Below are 22,582 nucleotides of genomic sequence, written 5' to 3' on the forward strand. Positions count from 1 at the left end.
ACATTGCCATTTCCAAATACTAATAATGTAACTTTGGCCTTTAAATCAGTATCTCCAAAAGTCTTTGTAATATACAATGGGCATTACTATAATTGCCTTAAAAACAAAACAAAAGAGCAAAACTTGGAACAACAAATGGTTTAAGTTCTGAATATTTAACTTACAAGTCCTGACTCTAGGATAATTGTGAGCCAAAAGAAACCGCTCGACCCAGTTTTCCATATTCTGTAGGACCCAGCTGTGTGCCAGTTTATTTCGGGGTGTCTGTACTGCCAACCAATCCAAACACTGAGAAGGATTGTATTCAATTACCTAAAAATAAAATGACAAGAACAGAGTATAATCCACTAATTGAGGAGTTTTTCTTTCTTCTTTAAAGATTTTATTTATTTATTCATGAGAGACACAGGGAGAGAGGTAGAGACATAGGCAGAGGGAGAAGTAGGCTCCTCGTGAGAGCCCGATGCAGAACTTGACCCCAGGACCACGACCTGAGCCAAAGGCAGACACTCAACCACTGAGCCACTCAGGGGTCCCAGAGGAGTTACTTTTTTACTTGCTTTTGGTATATGCCATTAATCACTTAAAGTCAAGGTAGTTTTTTGAAAACTAGTGCCTAAGTTTCACCAGTTTTTCTTCTTTTTAAATTAATTTTTTTAAGGTGGGGAGAGGGGTACAGGGACCAGGAGAGAGAGAATCTAAAGCAGGCTCCATGCCCAGCACAGAGCCCAACATGGGGCTCAGTCTCACGACCCTGAAATCATGACCTGAGCCAAAATCAAGAGTTGGATGCTTAACAGACTGGTCCGCCCAGGTGCACCTCTCCATTTTTAAAGCTACATTTATCCATAGGAAATATTCAGAAAAATCTGTCATCAGTTTATAAAATAAAAATAAAATAGCCAAGGACTCTAACATAGAAGCAGTCAGGGACCCAATGATTTTTAGATCTCATTCAATTTATAAACTGACTTAAAAGTGCTTCTAATTCTGTAGTTTCTCATCTTTATTTTTCTTATTGTGTGTCCAATCTACTATTGCACATGAGAATGAAAAGTAGTAACTGCATTACTAGGGAGATTTTTTCCCATTGGATAAAGAAATCTTAAGAATGTAGATTTGGCTTTTGGGACAGTTCCATACCCACTCATTTATGTACTGTCTAGATGATTTTACATTAACTAAAATAGCAGCTGAACGGTTGCAAAAGATATCACAGAGCCCACAAAACTTAAAATGTTTACTAACTGATCAGTTAGAGAAAAAGTTTGCTGACCCCTTGGTCTAAAAAGTAGGTTTTCCCACCATTCAAGAGAAATTCTGCGATCTCAGCAGTTATTCTGAAGGAAAGGACATGGCTGGTACTTCCTGTATCATTTCTGTCAACTACAGTAAACATGTGGCTTTTATTTCTAAGATTCTATCACCTTACAGAATTTTTTTTGAGGGAAGGGAATGAAAACGCTAAACTGGCTGAAGACTATTTTTATGACTCTACATACAACAGTCTTTAAATTTGTGGGAAACAAGAACTCCTTTTCTCCCCTAAGGCTCCTGACTAGCAGCATGTCTTCTTCCCTGACTTGTGACCTTCTAAAACCATTTGGATTACCCAAGTAAGATGGTACTTAAGCTGGTAATAACTTTATTAGAAAAATAAATTTCTAAGAAAAAGAAATACTGAAACCTCTATTCCAAGACTTACCTCCCATATCCTCTGTAGAATGTAAGATGCAAAGGGAGGCATTCCTGGAGGTCCACCAGCAAACTCCATGAGCATAGTCAACAATTTAAAGAAAGGATTGGCTGCCTGTAAAACATACATAACTGTGTATTTAAATGTACTTGAACCCATCTGTTTCAGGAGAAAAGAAACACATGGAACTTTTCTACACATCACATTTAAATCTATGTTAGGTTAGCAGATCTCAGTACTCCTGCATGTAAACTTGAACTATCATAAAGCAGCAGGATCAACGTGGGATACAAAGTCAATTTGCATGGGCATCACATATAACAGAAAACATGTATTTTTCTGGATATCAACTTGGAAAAAACCACTCAAAACTTTTATTAATGAGACAACCTTATTTATAGAATAATTCAGGTTAAATGTTTCTTGTGGCATCCCTTTATTTCTAAGGTGTAAATTACATCATTTGATAAAGTGTCATTAATGTGGCTAAAACATTACCATTTTACAAAACTACTTTTGTTTAATACTGTATTATTATCTATGTCTTTTTTTTTTATCTGGTCAGTCTACGTTTTTCTTGACTACAATTATGATACATGCTTCAAATCAAACAATTTTAAAGTTTAGTTTCTATGTGGCATGCCAATATGTTGAACTTATACGTAAATTTATATTTAACTGGGAAAATTACATTTAAGATAGTAAAATATAAAGGAGTAACTCAGCTTATTCAGATTATATAATGAAAAATAAGCTTTGTTATGGGAGATACTTTGGTATTTTTTTTCCAACAACAATTAGAAAGGTTTAAAAACATGAATTAAAAACATGAATTAACTAATGTGTACATACCTCAGGAGTCAACTTTGCTATTGATGTGAAAAGCATAGACACGATCTAAAACAAAAAAGGGGGATTTCAGAACATTCTTTTAAAAACTACCAAAAAGCTTTTTTTTTTTTTTTTTTCCAAAAAGCTTTAAGACTGTTTCTTAGCACTTACATGTTCTGCTAGCCGATTATTGTATCGACAGAGGCTGAAAATCAGATTACAAGTTTGTCTTATATTGATGCCATCGCGAATATGTTGAAACAAGAAGGGGAATCCCTGTTAAAAGTAAAAGTTGTTCATTTAAGAATCGTTATTATTTGTGGGGTGATCAAATCCTCTAATATATAAAGTATTACCTTTCCTCCTGTTAATGCTGCCATGTCAGTCTGTGATAATGTCAAATGCCTGAAAGGAAACATTAGTGGAAATAAGTTTTTCTTCCCTCTGTGCTACTGTAGCTATTTGTATCATGACATGCATCAAAACTGTCAATTCAATTACAATGTACCAAGCCACTAACACAAAATGATTTTTGAACATTCTGCTGGCTAAACTTACTTGCTAGACAGACATCTTTTAGATAACTTTTCAAGATTTTAGAATTGATATATAGAAGCCCAAACCTATTTATTTCCCATTTAATTAACTCTATATATTTGTGTACTATAAACACTAGGATGGGTCTGAGTTGTTCTTTTTTTATTTTTTGACATGAGACCCTTCAAAACAAAATGAACTTTTAAGAAATACTAAAGAGTTTCAGTTACCAGTTTACCATTTCTGCTATTTCTTTACTATAGAAAATTTCAGATACATAAAAAAATAATAAGATAATGGAAGTATCCCATTACTCAGCTTCAAATTGCTAATTCATGACTAGTTTTGTTTCATTTGTACCTCCCACTCACTCAATACGGACTATTCTGAAGCAACTCCAGGTATTTTATCATTTAATCCAAAAATCTATTTATTTCTAACAGATAAAATAAAAAAAAAACATAACCACACTACCATTTCACACACTTTAAATAAATCCACAATTCCTTACTACCATACAATATCCAGTGTATGATTACCTCAAGTTTCTAAAACTTTTTTAAATAAATTGTTGACTCTGTTGCAAATAAAGTCCTCTGCTGCAAGTGGTTGAAATGTCTTTTAAATATCTTACAGACTACTGGTTTCCCCTCCAATTTTGTTTTTATCTCGCAATTTATGAGCTGAAGAGAGAGTAGGTAGGTAGGTGGTCCTGAAGAATTTCCCACATTTCCATTTTGCTGATCATATCCTTGTGGTGTTGCTTTAACCTGTTCCTTTGTCCCTGTATTTACTGTAAACTGGTAGTTTAGATCTAGACACTTGATCATATCTAGGTTTGATCTTAAGCATGCTTTATAGGTGGTGATATTGACTTTCATCAGGAGGCACACAATGAAAGGCTGTCTTTTTGTAATATTGTCAGTCATTGATGATCATCTCCTAGATCCATTACTTCATTTGGGGTGCAAAATACAGATTGTCTAATTTCAGCATTATTTGCTTATTCATTAGCTCAAACACCTCCAAGATGGCGAGCTTCCTCTCATTTATCATTTGGTTTCTATGAGGTATAATTCTTGCTTGTAAGACGAATGCTTCGTATCATTCCTTTATTAGTATGTTTCCAAAATTATGTTTTGATTTCCTAATATACTCCAAAGGTTACCAGTAAGTAGTTTCATTTGTTTTTAGGTACCATTACCAACTCATTGATTTAAACATCTGTGATGCATTTTAGTCCTCTTGTAGTTATTCTATTACTGATGTTCAAGTTGTCCAATCTTTGACCAGCAGGAATATCCATAATGGGTTCTTGAGTCCTCTTAACACAATCTTAGTAGTCTTTGATAGCTCTCCTTTCCAAAATGACAAAACATTCTACGCTTCCCATTCCTTTGTTGACCATAACCTGGAATTGCCCATTTTTTCAAGGAACTTTGATTTTCTTGCACAGCAAATGATATCTAGGGATTACAATTTAGATGCCAGTAGCACTCACTCATTCTCATTTGGGCAGCATTTCTAAGCCTTTTCAGAAAACGGAAGTATATAAAACATTTTTTGTTTGCTTAAGACAAAATACACCATAGATTCTGTTATTTCCAAATTCAAATTTAAAGAACTTACATAAAAAACCTAGTTTTATATTTGTATTCCTTCTGTCTTTTGCTGAAAATCTTGGGTTTCTAATGACATTAACAGTTACTTATTTGCTTTATTCTATGATATATGCTAGTTTCAGGATAATAATTACAATTACACTATGAACAATATACTTAGTAGAACAGTTTAGGATAATTTTACAATTCTTTATGTCTTCATGTACAACTAGGAATTTACAGTTAAGTTAATGTGTTCTAAAGTCATTTTAACGAATTCCTCTCCAGAGGCTATGCCACCAGGTCAATATGTAATTCATTTATTTCAGTCTGCTTTTGATTTTTAGGGATTGCATTTTATTAATTTACTTATCATTATATAAAACATTTACATGATTACATTTAAATCTAAAAAACAAAAACAAAGTATATTCAAAGTCAAGCTTTCATTCCTGTCCTTTCCAGTCTGTTTTTCCCTTCCCCAACCACAGGAAACTTCTTTTATTTTTTGATTTAATCTTCATAAAAAAAATACAGTAAATTCTTGTTATTTGTAGTACTTATGTTCTATAAAATGTTGCAAACACCAAGTTAGTGATTACTGAATCATTGCTCATAAGATAAATACAGGGTGTCAGGTTCTTGTGAACCTCTGGTCACATTTTCTTCAACCAATCAATATGTTACCTTGTTTTAAGTGTGTTTCTGTTTAAAGATACCTTATTTAATACACATTGTTCATTCATTAGCACTGAAATCACAGAAAATTAATACTATTAACTCATACCTGAATGAAACTTGCCTAATGTGCATTTTCTCTAAGGCACATTATGGCCTTCTTGAGCTTAGGAACACTAGATAGCACTTCGCACTATACTTAGCGGCAGTTTTAAACATGAAGTCACCAACAAAAAGCACAAATGTGAAAAACATGGCATAAACCATGAAAAGGACATTTGTTTACAATATGAGAAATGAAACAAGAAGTCATAGTGTCACCCTGTTTGACATTGGTTGGGAAGGTATGTATGTATCAGATAATTCAAATTTTCTGCCACTCTGCACATGGATATTTGCAGTCCACCCATGACTGTAAAAAGAGCCATGAGTACTGATTTTGGGATTGCAATAAATCCCAGCAAGTACACAAATTGCAAACAGTAGATCCATAATAAGGAATAATGAAAATTGGGTGTACAAGCTCTCAATCTCTGCAACCCCATAGCCACCCCTTTCTCAAAAAGCACCATACATACTTTTATCCACCTTGCTTTTTTTGTTTGGTAATATTGACCCTTAAGATCTCTCCATGTAGTACAGATATATTCCATATTTCTTCTTTTCAGCAATAGAATATTGAGTGGATGCCTGCTTTTTTTCAAGTAATCCTCTCTTTTTGGTTATTTCTAGTCTTTTTCTATTATAAACTTAACGCTTCAATAAATATCCATGCACACACATCTTTCTGTATTTGGGGAATAGATTTCTCTAAGTAGCGTTGTCAGGTTAAAGGATGAATGCACATATAATTTGCTAAATATTTTACTGTATATTTCTTCAATGTATATTTCTAACATGACTCAGAGGTACAAAGTCATCTCATACAAAGGACTGAAATACTTATGCCACAAGAGTTGATAAATAGTGGTATTATTGAAAAGGAATTATGTAACAAAATTAGTGATAAAACAATTAGGTAAAAGGAGTAAAATCAAACATGCTTTAACCATTTTGAATGTTGAAACATTTCACCTTTCTGAGCGAGACTGTTCAACCAACAGAGCAACTAAAGCTATCATTTTTTCCAGGGCAGCCGGCCTGTATTTTTCTTCTGCCAGGGAAAGAATATCTTCTTCCTCCTCCTCTTCTTCCCCCTCTTCCTCGGACAACACTTCAACTTGAGGCTAGAACAAAATGTTAAAACTAATATATTAAAATTGAATTATCTTGAAGCAAGAATAACTTGACTGTTTTACAGTCTATCTACCCAGGGTAGGAGTACGTATCATGAAGAACAACCAATCAAAGGCCTAACGCTGACTAAACATCATTCAGGACAATTTTAGATGTAGCAAGCAGAACTGTAAAGAACATGATTCTCAATACTATGACTATTTACACCTCACAGAGGTATACATCTTTCAATATATTTTTTTTTCTTATAGGCAGGTCCTTTGGAAGATAAAACAGGATCAAATTTTATAGGAGCATTATAAGATAGTTTTTCTATTCAGTAAAAATGCAAGTTACACAAATTAAAGTATCCTTATTTGCAGTGTTCAGATAATCCAAACAAGTCTTCCAAAGACTTCTATTGCTTTTAAATTCAAGAGACAGAAATGATTTTATGATTTAACAAAGCAAAAGAAAAGCAGTCTAAACAGGTAGCTTTTTATGCAGGAATTAGGAGAAGTCCACATTCTGAGAAGCATTACAATATAATGGTTAATAGTTTAGCTCAGGATTCTGACCAAAGATCAAAGACCAACTCACTGTAATCTGAAACAAGTTAACCTCTTTATGCCCAAGTTCCTGATCTGTAAAATGGACGTAACAATAGTATTTACACCTCAGAGTTGAGATAGGGTTAAATAAGATAGTATAAATAGAGCATAAGCCAAGGTGGTTACTAAAGACAACACAAAGTTCATGTCATGCTTTAATATTATAAACAGACTAGGATACTTAAATTTTAGGAAAACTGTGACAAACTCAATAGCAAGAACTTAAAAATATGGCCAGTAAAAACGGTCACTGAAACAGCAAGCTACTGATATGACATCAAAGTGGGTTGGTGGCCATTTTACCTAAATTTATGCTCTAGGGCCTTGCTAATGAAATTGATCACTTGATTATTCTCCTGCTATATCCATTAAAAATATCAACCAATCTAAGACCCTTAAAATTACCTACTATCAGCACTGGAAGGGACTTTAAAGGGATCTTATATCTAATGATCTTCTATGATACAAACTTGAAAACATGGCTCCCTAAATCCCCAATATGAGAGAGAGTTATACTTACATTTTCAGGCCCTTTGGTTCCCATGTAAAAATGTACCATTGTAGATATGGCTTGCAAGGAAAGCAAAAACTGGCTCTAAAAATGAAAACATTGATTTAAAAATATAAAACAAAAACAATTAAGTTTTAAATATTGAAAATAGGTACATAATCCCAGAGATAAACAAGATATAGCCTTACCTCTTCTTCACCCATTTTGGCAAATTCATAAAGGAAGGCAAAATACTCTGTAAGATGTTTACTGTGAGGTTTTACACCATGTTCCATAATTAGTAACAGAGTTCTCACAAATCGAGTGACACAGGAACGACCACCAATATCTTCTACTGAGGCATCCATGTCATCTGACCTGAAAACACAATTTAATATACCTTAGAAACAGTATTAACTCTGTGGAAAGATATTCTAGGAAGAGAAATATCCTTAAAAACCTAAATTTCAGGCAGCCCGGGTGGCTCAGCAGCGGTTTAGCACCACCTTCAGTCCAGGGCCTGATCCTGGAGACCTGGGATCGAGTCCCATATCAGGCTCCCTGTGTGGAGCTTGTTTCTCCCTCTGCCTGTGTCTCTGCCTCTCTCTCAAGAATAAATAAAAATAGAAAAAAAACAAAAAACAAATTTCTTTCATCCTTTTATAATGAAAACCAATTGCAGTAATTTAAGTAGGTGGATTCCAATTATGGTATCTGGCTAAATCAATCTAAATAAAAAGACTCAGTCATGAAGTTATTTGTAGAGCATTTTGAGGCACTTAATTAAAAATAAACAATACTGTTTTTTCTTCTTGATTTACATTATTACAGACTTTAAAATAGAAGAAATTAAATATTTTTTTTCTTTTTTTTAGAGATTTTATTTATTTAAGAGAGAATGAACATAAGCAGACTGGGGGAAGGGCAGAGGGAGAGGGAGAAGCAGACTCCCCACTGAGCAGGGAACCTGATGTGGAGCTCGATTCCAGGATTCTGAGATCATTACCTGAGCTGAAAGTAGATGTTTAACAAACTAAGCCACCCAGGTGCCTTGAACCTAAATATTTCCATGTGGGTATTTAAAATACTCTGTAGGCAGTCATTAAAAAGCTTAAAATGCTCAAAAAAGGTACTTCTTACCCATCTTCCATTCCTGGCTGTAGATAAAGATGAGCATGCACAGGTCTGAGTCTCTGAATCACATGGATACACAAACGCTGAAACATCTAAAAAGGAAAAGAGCCAACTTATATCAGGTACCAAAGATACTAAAAACTTAACATGTTTCAAAATTCTTTGCCACACATTTCTATTTTCCCCCATAGATTATCTTTTGCCAGAATTCTTTTTTTTTTTTTTTAAATGTTTTTAGGGATTTATTTATTCATGAGAAACAAAGAGAAAGAGAGGCAAAGACACAGGCAGAGAGAAAAGCAGGCTCCACGCAGGAAGCCTGATGTGGGATTTGATCCTGGGCCTACAGGATCATGCCCTGAGCCAAAGGCACATGCTCAACAGCTGAGCCATCTAGGCATCCCAATCTTTTGCCAGAATTCAATGAGTAGGAGAAGGAAATATGATTTAGGTTTATCTGAGAGAAACATGGATTAAAAAGAGATGGGAGGGGATCCCTGGGTGGCTCAGCGGTTTGGTGCCTGCTTTCAGCTCAGGGCATGATCCTAGACTCCCAGGATCAAGTCCCACATCGGGCTCCCTACATCGAGCCTGGTTCTCCCTCTGCCAGTGTCTCTGCCTCTCTGTGTGTCTCTCATGAATGAATAAATAGAATCTTAAAAAATATGTAAAAATAAAAAAATAAAAAGAGATGGGAGTTCTCTAAATAAGATATACAAATGGCCAGTAAGCAAATTAAAAGATGTTCACTATCATTAATTATTAGGGAAATGCAAACCAAAGCCACAATTACATACTACTTCACACTCATTAGGATAGCTAAAATCAAAAAGACAGTAACAAATGCTAAATAAGATGTAGTGAAAACAGGAACGCTCACAGATTTCTGGTGGGGATGTAAACTGTGGAGACATCATGAAAGACAGTTAAGTGTTCCTAAAATGTTAAACCTAGAATGACTCTATGACTCAGGAATTCAACTCTTAGGTAGATAACCAAAAGAACTGAAAAACCTATGTCCACACAAGTATTTGTACATAAATATGCACAGCACCATTATTCAAAAATAGCCCTAAAAGGGACACATCCCAAACATGCATCAACTGCTGAATGAATAAACAATATTTAGTATGTCCATTCAATGGAATATAATTTAGCAATAAAATGAAAAGAACACATATACATGACATGGATAAACCATGAAAACATTGCTCAGAGGCCGATCACAAAAGATCACACACACTGTGTGACTCCATTTATCATTAAAATAGGCAAATCCACAGAGACAAAAAGTAGACTAGTGGCTGCCATTAGTGGCTGGAAAGAAGGGACAGTATAAAAAGGGCAGTGATGGTTAATAGGTACAGAATTTCTCTAGGGGTGTTATAAAATTAGATAATGGTCACACAGTTTGGGGATATGCTAACAACCACTAAATTTTACACTGTGAAAGGTCTTGATGAATTATATGGTGTGTTTTTTATCTTAGTAGTAACTGAAAAGTAGCATTTTCAGATTAAATTTTTGGTTCTGTATCATAAGTGAATATAAAATAATACGTACATTTTTCTCATCTGATTTTTCCAATGATTTAAGGAAAACAAATTGATTCATTTGAGAGTTCAGAATCTCTCACAGAAATGTCATATACTGTTCATTTAACTTTCAAGGTCATTACAGTACCCTACCATGGTTAGAATATCTAAGATTCTGAAAAAGAATCAGTACAATTCATTAAGCAGAGATAGAAGGAAATGAGAGAAAAGGCACATACCTACCTTCCTATAACCAGGAAATGTTAATGATTTTAATCACTTGGTTGGAAAGATAGTTGGTTTGCTAAAAGGTGATTTGCTATGAAACAATAGCAAAATGACTTTTATGGTAAGAGGTCAATCTTTTATAACTACTTTCAATGCTGGGTTAAAATATACTCACAAGCAGATTTAGAATTATTACCTTGAAAGCCATTTCTTTTTCAAATAAATTTTTTCTTACCTGTCTCACAATTTGATTAGGGCACTTAATTAGGATCTGCATTGGCCACCAGTCATCATCAGCCATACGGTCCAAAAACCACTGTAAAAAAAAAAATAGTGTGATATTAACCTTCAACCAATACTTGTTGGATTAAAAAAAAAAAAAAAAATCACACAAAGGTTTTACTTCTAGTCAATGCTTCAATTATTAAGTTCTTACCAAAACAGATTCTTCCACTGTTAGAAAGTCTAAAACTCTAGGGGGACCTGGGTGGCTCAGTTGGCTAAGCATGTGACTCTTGCTTTCAGCTCAGGTCATACCTTGGGGTCATAGGATCGAGCCTTGAGTAGGCCTCCATGCTCAGTGGGGAGTCTGTTTGAGATTGTCTCCTTCTGTCCCTCTCCCCCTGCTCAGGCATGCTCTAAGAAAGTAAATAAATCTTAAAAAAAAAAAAAAAAAAAAAAAAAAAGGCCTAAAACTAAAATGCCTAAAGTCATTATCAGGGTCATCTCCTTACAGAATTCCACGAATGCCATTTACATCACAGTGTAACCCTGCATGATGGCAACCTACAGTCCTTAACATAATAAAATGAAATACTATTTTCCTCTTAGTCCTCAAAGACACCACACTGCAGAACCTTTTGTTCCTATCAATATATGATCTGAGTAGGATTTTCTTTAAGAAGAAATTATGCTCTCTTCATAACAAAAAACACACCTCCCCCCATTTTTTGAGAGAAAGAGAGAGAACAGTGTGGGAGGAGGCAAGACAGGGATTCTTAAGCAGGCTCCAAACCAGTGCAGCACCGACATGGGGCTCGATCTCACAACCCTGACATCATGACTTGAGCCAAAATCAAAAGAGTCATATCTGCATTAACCGACTTAACCGACTGAGGAATCCACGTGCCCCCAAAAAACATCCTTCATGTTAAAACAATTTTTTATTGATTTCAAGATATCTCTTTATCACATATTTAACTCCTATACTGAATTTTACTATGTGTATACACACAATCATTGACGACTGTAGGGAATTTTAACTCTCTGAGAGAATTCTGGAGGCCAATCTTTAGTAAAAACAAAACAAAACAAAACCCAAAAAACTGAAGTGGCAACTTATAAATAAAAACAAACAAAAAAATACAACGAATTATGACCTAATCAACATTCCGGATCAAATAGCTTTAAAAAAAGTCACTAAGAGGGAGGGGAGTAAAGGAACTTGTTAACTAACACCAGGAGGATACAATCAGTCAAAGCAAGCATATGGAGAATTCTGCAGATCAAATGACAAAGTAGCAGAGGGGGGGAAAAAAAGTAACTGTTCTAGATGAAAGCTAATTTACAGGACAAAAGTGAAATGTGGTCCTTGTTTGAATACTAATTCAAAGAAGCCAAACAAACAAACAAACAAACAAAAACATTTTTTAGACAGAGAAAAGTGAACACAAAATGAGTACTGGATGTTAAAGGAATCACTTCGAATTTTACAAGGAGTGAGTGAAATCATGGTTATATATATTTTTTTAAAGTTCTCATTTATTAGAGATACATACTCAGTATTTATGGATGTATGATATGCTATCTGGGCTTGCTTTAAGACACTTCAGCTGAAAACAGGCATGGGAGATAGCAATAGATGAGAACAAAACAATGTTACTGTTTGTTGAAAATTGGGCAATAGGTACCTGACAGTTATCTTCCTACTTTTGTGCTTTTTATTGAAATATTACAAAGTTTTAAAAAATTATGGATTTGTGTTTGAAATCTACAATGATCAAATTCTCCAATTTCACCGCTCCAAGGCAAAATCAGATAACCTTCTATACAAGAAAAAGTTCTTCAACTAATTTCATCTACTACATACTATGTTATCCCCCACCTCTGGAAATTTTTAAGATTTGCATTCCTAGAAATTCTAGGCTTATAGCATCACTTTGGGAGCTAATCAAAAAATGATAAAACAATGTTAAGGTGGCAAGAGAGTTAAGTGATCATTACGTGTGAGCAGATTATCCTTAGGGATATATTATTATATGGATGTATTAGAACATAATACAGAAGATAAAACTGGACATAAACTGATAGACTAGGATATATGCATTTTTATCTAGGGGAGGGAAGGAAGATACTATTTTCAAGTATTTTCTGATAATACCCACAATTAATTAAGAAATATCTGGTAGTCTTTTGAACTTTCTATATTTAAACCTAGAATGACTCTATGACTCAGGAATTCTACTCCTAGGTAGATAACCAAAAGAACTGAAAACATATGTCCACACAAATATTTGTACATAAATGTTCACAGCAGCATTACTCAAAATAGCTCAATTATTTAATCAATGTAATGGACAAAACAAATTATAACCTCAGCTGTTAAGTATTTTGGGGAACAACTTACACTGGGATTCCTATGATTTATAATAATGTAAATATATAATAGATTTTGCTGTAGCATCTAAGAATAAAAGAAAATTAAAAAGTGCAGCTTAAGCTATGCATTGTTTGTTTAATTATTTCACCTCACCTCACAAGCTGCTTGACTATTATTAAATTGTTTGGTCAACAGTTCAATCCACTGAAGCATGGTGGGCTAAAAAAAAAAAAAAAAAGAGGAAAGAAAAAAAATTCATTTAAGGCATGGACTTCTGAGCTTAAGATAAAGAAAACCAAAAGCCACCTGGTAAATGACAGAAATCCACAAAACAAAACACATACCTTTTCTTTTGAATGTATAAATGTTTCTAGGACAAAGGAGGTGCTTAACTGTAAGAAAAGATACCATTTAGCAAAAAAAAAATTTTTAAATTATCTTAAAGTAGTCAATTATGAAAAATCTATCTAAGGCTTATATCTTACCTTTGCTGTCATTAGGGACACAGCTTTGGGATCTGGTAATGTACTGGGAATACAACTACATAACTGCCACATAAACCTAGAATTCAAAAATAATAAGTTACAATTCTTACAGAATAAATTTGTTTTAAATGTGTAACAAAAAAATGTATTACTAAATTTACTACTTACCCAAAATATGTATGTTCAAAAATGTTTTTGTCTTGAAGAAACTGCATGTTATCATGCCAAATCCACTGAAGAAAAAGAAAATGGTTAACATTAGATATCAGAAAGCATTTGCTTATAACATTTTATAAGTATTTTTTTTAAAGACAAAACCAGATTTTCTCTAAAAGAAACAAAAAACTAAAAAATACACGCACTTGTAATTCATGCTGGTTCTTTCCCAGCTATGTGGAATATGAAAATAGTTACTAAGCCTGCTCTAGTTTATCATCATGTATCTGGCTACCTCAAACAATCACAGTTCTTTAAAAATACAATTATAAAGATTTTGAAAGTAAGAAGTCTGAAATCCCATCTGTCTGAAGAGCAAATATATAAATGAATACAGTTATGTTGTGTTCCACTTTGAAAACAGGTTATGAAAAAGGTTATGTTCAATAACTGGCAAAATAAAAACAATTCAGATTGGCAGACCTAAATCATGTTATTTCCTTTTTAATCTTCTGTAACAATTATGAAAAAAGATTATTTCTAATGTGAGCCTTATATAACTGCTCTGCTGACCTTAGTTTTTGTGTTCTTTTAGCTCTCTGAATATCCTAAACATGCTCTAAATTAGAATTCCATAAAATTATTTTTTTTAAAGATTTTATTTATTCATGAGAGACACAGAGAAAGAGGCAGAGACACAGGCAGAGGGAGAAGCAGGGAGCCCGATGTGGGACTCGACCCTGGAGGGTCGCGCCCTGGGCTGAAGGTGGTGCTAAAACCCTGAGCCACCCAGGCTACCCAAAATATTTTTATCTGGAACAAATTTATATTCTGATTATTGATATTACTGCCTGTATTTATCCCTCCTAAATATTTTCAACTACTCCCGGCCTCCCAGCCTACTACTGTAGCCCAGCACCAGGTCTTATAATCACGTATTAGGGCTCCTGCTTCACACAGATACAGACCTAGTCACTGAATGGACTGCTTCAGAGTTCTTAGTCCTCTTGCATTTCTATGCACACAGCTTTCTAGAAAACTGTGGCCTCAAAAACAGTTTGACAGCCTTCATCCATCAGTGCTTTCTCATAGCAATGGAGTCCCATTCCAAGTTTCTTATTTCCATCCAGGAGTTTAGCTCTAGATCCTATGTCACAATTTTCGTCTCCTTTACCTCTCAAGAACTTTTGGCCACCATTATCTAATTTGGACCTAAGCCTGGTAAATTTTGTGGTTTCCACCAGACTCAATGCTTTTATTTCTGTTCCATTTCTGTCCTACAGAAATATTCATCTTGTTTTTTGACTATCCTTTTTAAACATTTTATCAATACAACATATGTGTAGCCACGTGGATGTGTATAAGTGTGAAAATTACTACAGGTATTTCCTATAAACCCATTTAACTTCATCGTGGACCATATTTCATTGCACTTACTATCATCACAGCCTCAGAGGTCATTTTTTAGCTCCTAAAACATGCCAATAATCTATGTCTTTACTAAGGGAATTGGTACATAATCGTTTCTTTGCCTGGAGTACCCTTTCATGTGATTAAGTCTTCACTAACTTTCAAGTCTCAGTTTAAGCTTAATCTGAACTATGTCCTAATCACTTTCCCCTGCAATTCCAATCAACTACCCTTTCTGAGCATTTTGTTTTATCCGTAAGTTATTACAATTTATAATGTTAGCTTAATAAATTTTATGGTTCTAGGATGCATGAGTGGCTCAGTTGGCTAAATATCCGATTCTTGATTTCAGCTCAGATCATGATGTTGGGGTCGTGAGATGAAGCCCTGCTCCACACTTAGCAGGGAGTCTCTTTGGGATTCTCTCTCCCTCTCCCTCTACCTCCCCTTCAACTCTCAAATAAATAAATATTTAAATAAGTAAATACATACATATATAAATAAATAAACTCCCTAAAAATAAGTTTATGGTTCTAAATTTCCTATTTACTATTTGGGAAAGTCTGCTCCTAGCTATATTTTAACTGTACATATAAAGGACCACATCTGAGATTATACCTAAAATCTATGTTAATAGTAAATAACAGTATTATCATACTTTAATATTTTTAGTAAAGGTATATGCAGGCAAACTCTTTTTCCATTAGTAAGCTAAAATGATGATAGGGAAAAAAAATGGTTGGTTTAGATCTGCAATCAAGAATATTCTAAATAGTGTTCAATTTGATTTTCTTGTTAAAGTAGAGCAAAAGTCCGGGATTCCCTTTTGTCACAAACATATATCAGTGGTTCTCAAAGAATGGTTCAGAGACCTATGAGGGTACCAGTGGCCATTTTAGGGTATATATAAGCTCAAACCTATTTTTTAAATAAAATCCTGATGCTATTTGCCCTTTTATATTTGCATTCTCTCCTGAGAATACAATGGAGTTTTTCAGAGGCTAAATGATGAATGAGATCACAACAGAGCAAATGCAAACAGCTATTATGAGACTCCAGCTGTTGTCTATTAAATCAGATATTAAGAAGATTTACAAACACAAAACAGCGCCACTTTCCTCACCAAATGGTTTTGTTCTGAAAGTTTTTTTTTTCATAAAATGGTATTTATATTAGCATGTCATGGCTTAATTTTTGTTATTTTAAAATAAACATAAATTTTAAAATTTGTTTTATTTCTAATATGGTAAATAGATATGGCATTAAAACTAATTTATTAAACTCAAGGTTCTCAGTATTTTTTAAGAATATAAAAATTTTGAGAATAGGAGTCTCAGAACCATTAATGTAAAGAATATACATCATTAAAGTTTTCTTTTTTCATGAAAGTTTTTTTTTTTTTTTCATGAAAGTTTTATATGAAATTTCATTTCACTTCACAAGTGAGCTAGGTTGTCATTAAACACGATTAGGTCATTATCTAGAAAAAGAAATCTAGTGAAACACCTAATTTTGCTGGTAAATCCAATGCAGGGGGTTTAAAAGATGATCATATTCTTGGCTGTTTATCAGTAACATTCTGAGGAGGCAAGATACCAGTTAAAAGTATGTCTGGGGAACAAAACCTACTTGGTTTTAAGACTTGATCACAACAGTGCAAAAATCAAGTAATCAATCAGATAGTAAAAGCTGAATTGTCTAGATGGAAGAGTAAATGTTTATCAGGTATACCTGTAGGTATACCTACAGTTTGTACTTTTGGTTGAGTTTGTAACACTGACACAACACACAGTGAGTTGTGAATATATTTTATAGCTCTTAAGACATTAAAGTAACGTTATCACTTATTACATCATGAAACAAAGAAAGCCTAATTACTACAGACAAGAAAGACACTTTTAAAAATATTTAATACATATTTTAAATGTGTTTCAAATACATGGTACATTTCTACGTAATATGAAGCAAAAATCCAAGAACATTACCACACATACAAGTTAACTGATAAAGCTTGCTCCAATTCCATCAACCATTTTGCTTGTTTTTCTTTAATGTTACTAATAATTCTTTTCTTTTTTTAAAGATTTTATTTATTCATGAGAGAGAGAGAGAGAGCGAGGTAAAGACACAGGCAGAGGGAGAAGCAGGCTCCATGCAGGGAGCCCGATGTGGGACTCGATCCCGGGTCTCCAGGATCACACCTTGAGCCGAAGGCAGTGCTAAACCACTGAGCCACCCGAACTGCTGACTAATAATTATGTTTCACTCAATTTATATGCACCTGTCCTATGTCTGTATTACCAAGACTATTAGCAAATAACATTAAGGTCTACCTGGGATTACAAATCCTAACACTGCCATAGCCTATTCCTGTAGTTCTATTACTTGTATTAATACTTAACATGCTTTTAAATTGCTAAAGTTAAGTTATACCTCTAGTAACTCTGACGAAACATCAAATTTGAATTCTTTGCCATTTTCTTCCTCTGGTTCCATGCGTTTGTAAAACAGCATATATGCACTGTGTGTCTTTAAGAGGCAAAGAAAAAAAAATTTATTTTTATTTTGACAAATTATAAAATTAGATAATATGGAAGAAAGGAAAAAATGTAAATTACAATGAAACAAAGGATTACCTTTTCAAAGGAGAAATCCATAAATTTATCTGTAACAGAATCATAGGTCTTGGTCTGTTTAAAAAAATAAAAGTTTTCCTTCTTTAAAAAATATATATATATTTATCTCCGTTACATTTATATATGAAATATTCCATAAACAGCTAAATTCATTCTTTATAGTAACTTTATAAATTTTTTAATAGTATTACATTCATTAAAAATCCTTAACAGAAGTTTTTGACTAAGAGTAAAGTTGACCCTTGACCCTTGAATAACACAGGTCCACTTAAAGGCAGATTTTTTCCCCCAATAAATATGAGAGTACTATAAATGTATTTTCCTTTTGATTTTAAAAGATTTATTTATTTTAGAGAGGTGAGTAGGAAGAAAGGCAGAGGGAGAAGAGGGAGAGAATCTCAAGCAGACTCCCAGATGAGCAGAGCCCTATGTGGTGCTTGCTCTCACGACCCTGAGCCAAAATCAAGAGTTAGATGCCCATCCGACTGAGCCATCCAGTCGTCCCTCCTTATGATTTTCTTAGTAACATTTTTTTTCTCTAGTTTTATTGTAAGAATACAATATAGTGTAACATATAAGATACGTATGAGTGTTCAAAATAATTGTGTGTGTTCATGTTATCAATAAGACTTCTGATCAATAGACAAAAGTTATACTCATATTTTCAACTGTGTAGGGGCCTGGCACCTTTAACTCCTACATTGTTTAAGGGTCAACTGTACCTAAAAACAAAGATTCAAAACATTTTTAAAGATACTTTACCATAAAACATATAAAGTATAATAAAATATACTTGCAATTTAAGAACTTTTAAGAGAAGAGCTTTGCAAAGTTTACTTGTTTACTTTTTTTTTTAAGATTTTATTTATTTATTCATGAGAAACAGAGAGAGAGAGAGAGAGAGAGAGAGGCAGAGACACAGGCAGAGGGAGAAGCAGGCTCCATGCAGGGAGCCCAACGTGGGACTTGATCCCGGGTCTCCAGGATCATGCTCTGGGCTGAAGGCAGCGCTAAGCTAAGCCATCCGGGCTGCCCTTTTTTACTTTTTTTTTTTCCTTTTGAGGAACTATCCTAGGAATAATATCTAGAGATACAATCACTTTAATTATGGCACATCAGCAACTTATTCATTACTTCCTTCTACCCATTTTTGAAGTGTTAGCAATTTGCCTACTTCTTTTCTATTCAAAGTAGTACATAAAAGCACCAAAGAGCAATAAGGAAGGTCTTTATTAAAATCCACAATGTGAACAGTGATTTCACAATAGACATGGTTATTAAAATGAAAAATTTTACTTGGGCTTACCTGTGAAATGGAAATGACTAATGCTTGACTTATGAGAATCAAAACAGTATTTTAAAACTGTTCTCAGAACATTGGTCTTGGCTAAAATGCCTATGAAGTGCAGTTACGTTGTTATTATACTACTACTACTCAAACCTAATTGTCTTTTTCATGTCTTAGGGCTAATTATATAACAGATAAGATAGTCTCTGTATATCCTGTCAATAGTCGTAACCAGATTGATGCTATTATTTTGGGGGGGAAAAAAGCACTGAAAGAGTAATTCTTTGAAGTTCAGCTTGAGTCAATTTCTTCAACAAAGATTTTTCATATCAACTCAATAGAGTAACTTCTTTTTGCTTGAATCCCATTCAAGTGGACAACTTTTACCATGTTTCATGGCAATGCCATTCAGTTCCTATCCTACTATTTTCAATTTTAAGTTTTAACCTTTTTAATCAGTTGAAGGCAGAAATTATAATTTAAAAAGAATTTCCCAGTGTCTGGCATATATGCCAAACAGACTAGACATCTAATAAATAACTGAATAAATTTAGATTTAATCATAGCAATTAAAAGAAAGTTATGTAGTTCTGCCACTGGATTTTATGATACTGCACATCACTTGGAAAGTCACAAACCATTTATAACTTCTGAATAAAACTTACTGTCATCTCTCCACCAAAACATTCAGAGGCCAGCTGAGCAGAATCAAAAGGTTTTACCTCAGCATCATTAAAAAGATACCTAAAACAGAGCACATAGTGTCGATCAACTACATACATACTAAGTACCTGATCAAGTATATACATGCTATTATGCTTATTATAAAAATATATTACATAATGACAAAATTATAAAACTTGAGCAAACTATTTTTAATGAGGTAAATAAACTCTAAGTTCTTATTTTGACAACACTAATCTATTAGAAACTGGGAATATAATTTTAGTAATTGTAACTGCCCTAAAATCTGATAAATCCATTTATAAACTAGGAGTACCAGAAGAATTCATGAAAACAAAGAAATAGTTTGCATAAACATAACATGTACAGCTATTGGACAGAAAAGATTAAGAGATGGAAGAACTTCCAAAGATAAAGATACCATCTCAACATTTATGATCAAAATAGATTCAAAATAGATTTATGGAATTTTATTCAAATGGACACAAGGTAAGACACCATGGACATGTTGGCTTAAAGAGTTCAATGCAACTATTCTGTGAAATGGAAATCCATTTACCAATGTACGTTTTATTCAAAGCAATATCCCTAACACTTTTAGAACAATGCCTACCATAGATACATAGTTTCTATACGTGATACTCTACCTAACAACATCTGAAGACTAAAAAACAGCTATTAAGCACTGATGCAATGACTTACAAACATTACCTTGATAAAAGATGATAAAAGAATGTTCAGGTTGGAAAGGGAAAAGTAAGGCGGAGAGAGTGGAGCACGCAAGTAACTTCAAATTGTCATATACAAGAACCTCAAACCACCCTATAGTGGTTAGAGTTGCTCAGTAAGCAGCTCTTGAATGAGTGAGCAAAGAAAAGATTTGGAAGGTGCAATATTGTCTATGAATCTAAAGTTGAGTGCAAAACTTTGTTTCATTTTTCTTAGGAAAACATTCATCAAATACTCAAAAGAAATGTAAGAATAACTGATTTCTACTGTCTAATGAAAGTCAGTATCCTTTAAAAACTGCCTCCTTTTCTAATTTTATTTTTTTAAGATATTTTATTTATTTATTCATGAGACAGAGAGAAAGAGAGAGAGAGAGAGAGAAAGAGAGAGAGACGCTTGGGAACACAGGCAGAGGGAGAAGCAGGCTCCATGCAGGGAGCTCGACATGGGATTCGATCCTGGGTCTCCAGGATCTAGGATCACATCCTGGGCTGAAGGCGGCGCTAAACCACTGAGCCACCCAGGCTGCCTGAGAAAGTTTTTAGAGAAATAAAATCAGAAAACATATCTAAAGCAAAAACAACAATAAATTTATACTCTAAAAACAGGAAAAAAATTTTTTCAATCCCAAGAACAAAATACTTAAAACTTACCATTTGTTGTTTTTATAAGCATGTGGATTGACTATATCTCTGATGAAGCTATAATAGTGCCCACCATCTGCCGTTCCTGTGTGAACAGTCACTCCTATTAAATCATACTCATAGCTTTCTGTGTCTTTTGAATGATCGCTGACTTCCTTAAAACCTGAAATAAATACATAAAATAATGGTAATAATTTTGAAAACTGCACAGTAACATCTTTGACTCACTTTACTATTTAACATTTTTTTCTTACAGAAACAGGCACAGACATTATATAACAGGTACAAAACAACTCCATCTGCTAGTCATTCCTCACTGATAACCTACAATTTTAAGTGCATTTAAACAAATCATTTGGAAAAACAACCATGTGCAGTAAATATAAAATAAGCTCTTTTTGTTTAATCTTATTCTTATTAAAATAGTACAAAACTTTTTATTCAAGTTTATCTTATTAGGAGCAGGCAGATACAAGATCCAGAAACGTGTTAAGATACTCATGCCCTTTAATCTCAGGTTAAGAAAATGGAGCACTATGCAGGTAGCATGCTTGCAATTGTTTGTTTATAGAAATATTCTGTATTAGGAGACAGAAACAAAATAAAAGACCTCCTTCCTGTCCCCAAATATTTAAATTTGAAAGATATAAAAGATACTAAGGAAAAATTACAGAATGATCTGTAAGTTTGAAGATTTATGACTTAGATCTATATTTCTAGCATCATATACAAAGGATGGCATAATCAGAAAGAACTAAGTGAAAGCTGATTAGGTTAACTAGAGTGCACTCTAAACTGGAAAGTGACAACGGAGGAGAGAAGGAAACAGCTGACAGCGTCTGAGTAGTGACTAAGTTCAAATATGCTAGGATCTGACTCTGAATGTGTAACTTATGGCCTAAAAAAATCCTTCATCTTGGCATGAATTTCTGCTACTTCTACACAAGGTAGCATCATGAAGAATACCAGAAAGCATAATAACTGGACAGTCTTGCTGGAATTTTATAAATTGTTTGAGAAGAGTTCTAAAAAGTAGGGTGTATATAAACAATGCCTACTTCTTAACTTTGCCTATATTTTCAAAGTTATCATCTTCTACAAACAAAATGATTTGGCCACTACCTTTTGCCCATCTCATCAACTCTACCCCCACCTCCTACCCACCTAAAGAAATTAGCCATTCCTCTCAATCTATTCCTTACTCAAGCTCTGCTTCAATGATGCCCCTAGATTTGTGATATACTTACCATCCAATCTAATGACATACATCCTGTTTGTAATTCCTTGTTCAATAAAACTTGCCTAATTAGACTTAAGTTCTGTGAGATAAGGAACCATTTTTTATGTTGTTCATTGCCATGTCCCTAATGCCTAGAAGAGTGCCTAGAACATAGT

General features: G+C 33.8%; 1 protein-coding gene across 3 annotated transcripts in view; it reads right to left on the reverse strand.

Annotated features, from left to right (window-relative positions):
• USP34 (ubiquitin specific peptidase 34) overlaps positions 1 to 22,582 on the reverse strand; it is a 245,570-nt gene that overhangs the window by 28,295 nt on the left and 194,693 nt on the right. For all 3 annotated transcript variants that reach the window (XM_077915546.1, XM_077915544.1, XM_077915547.1), the window contains exons 50-67: positions 21,197 to 21,350; positions 19,796 to 19,874; positions 17,843 to 17,896; positions 17,640 to 17,735; positions 13,809 to 13,873; positions 13,641 to 13,716; positions 13,500 to 13,547; positions 13,309 to 13,374; positions 10,792 to 10,872; positions 8,800 to 8,885; positions 7,869 to 8,037; positions 7,690 to 7,764; positions 6,418 to 6,569; positions 2,884 to 2,932; positions 2,699 to 2,803; positions 2,549 to 2,593; positions 1,706 to 1,810; positions 165 to 312 (exon numbers count right to left, since the gene is read on the reverse strand). In XM_077915546.1, the coding sequence (XP_077771672.1) occupies positions 165 to 312; positions 1,706 to 1,810; positions 2,549 to 2,593; positions 2,699 to 2,803; positions 2,884 to 2,932; positions 6,418 to 6,569; positions 7,690 to 7,764; positions 7,869 to 8,037; positions 8,800 to 8,885; positions 10,792 to 10,872; positions 13,309 to 13,374; positions 13,500 to 13,547; positions 13,641 to 13,716; positions 13,809 to 13,873; positions 17,640 to 17,735; positions 17,843 to 17,896; positions 19,796 to 19,874; positions 21,197 to 21,350 (1,653 nt within the window). The remainder of the gene's footprint in view (positions 1 to 164; positions 313 to 1,705; positions 1,811 to 2,548; positions 2,594 to 2,698; positions 2,804 to 2,883; positions 2,933 to 6,417; positions 6,570 to 7,689; positions 7,765 to 7,868; positions 8,038 to 8,799; positions 8,886 to 10,791; positions 10,873 to 13,308; positions 13,375 to 13,499; positions 13,548 to 13,640; positions 13,717 to 13,808; positions 13,874 to 17,639; positions 17,736 to 17,842; positions 17,897 to 19,795; positions 19,875 to 21,196; positions 21,351 to 22,582) is intronic.

Source organism: Canis aureus, chromosome 11 (assembly GCF_053574225.1).
Source record: "Canis aureus isolate CA01 chromosome 11, VMU_Caureus_v.1.0, whole genome shotgun sequence".
In the NCBI taxonomy this organism is placed as follows: Eukaryota; Metazoa; Chordata; class Mammalia; order Carnivora; family Canidae; genus Canis; species Canis aureus.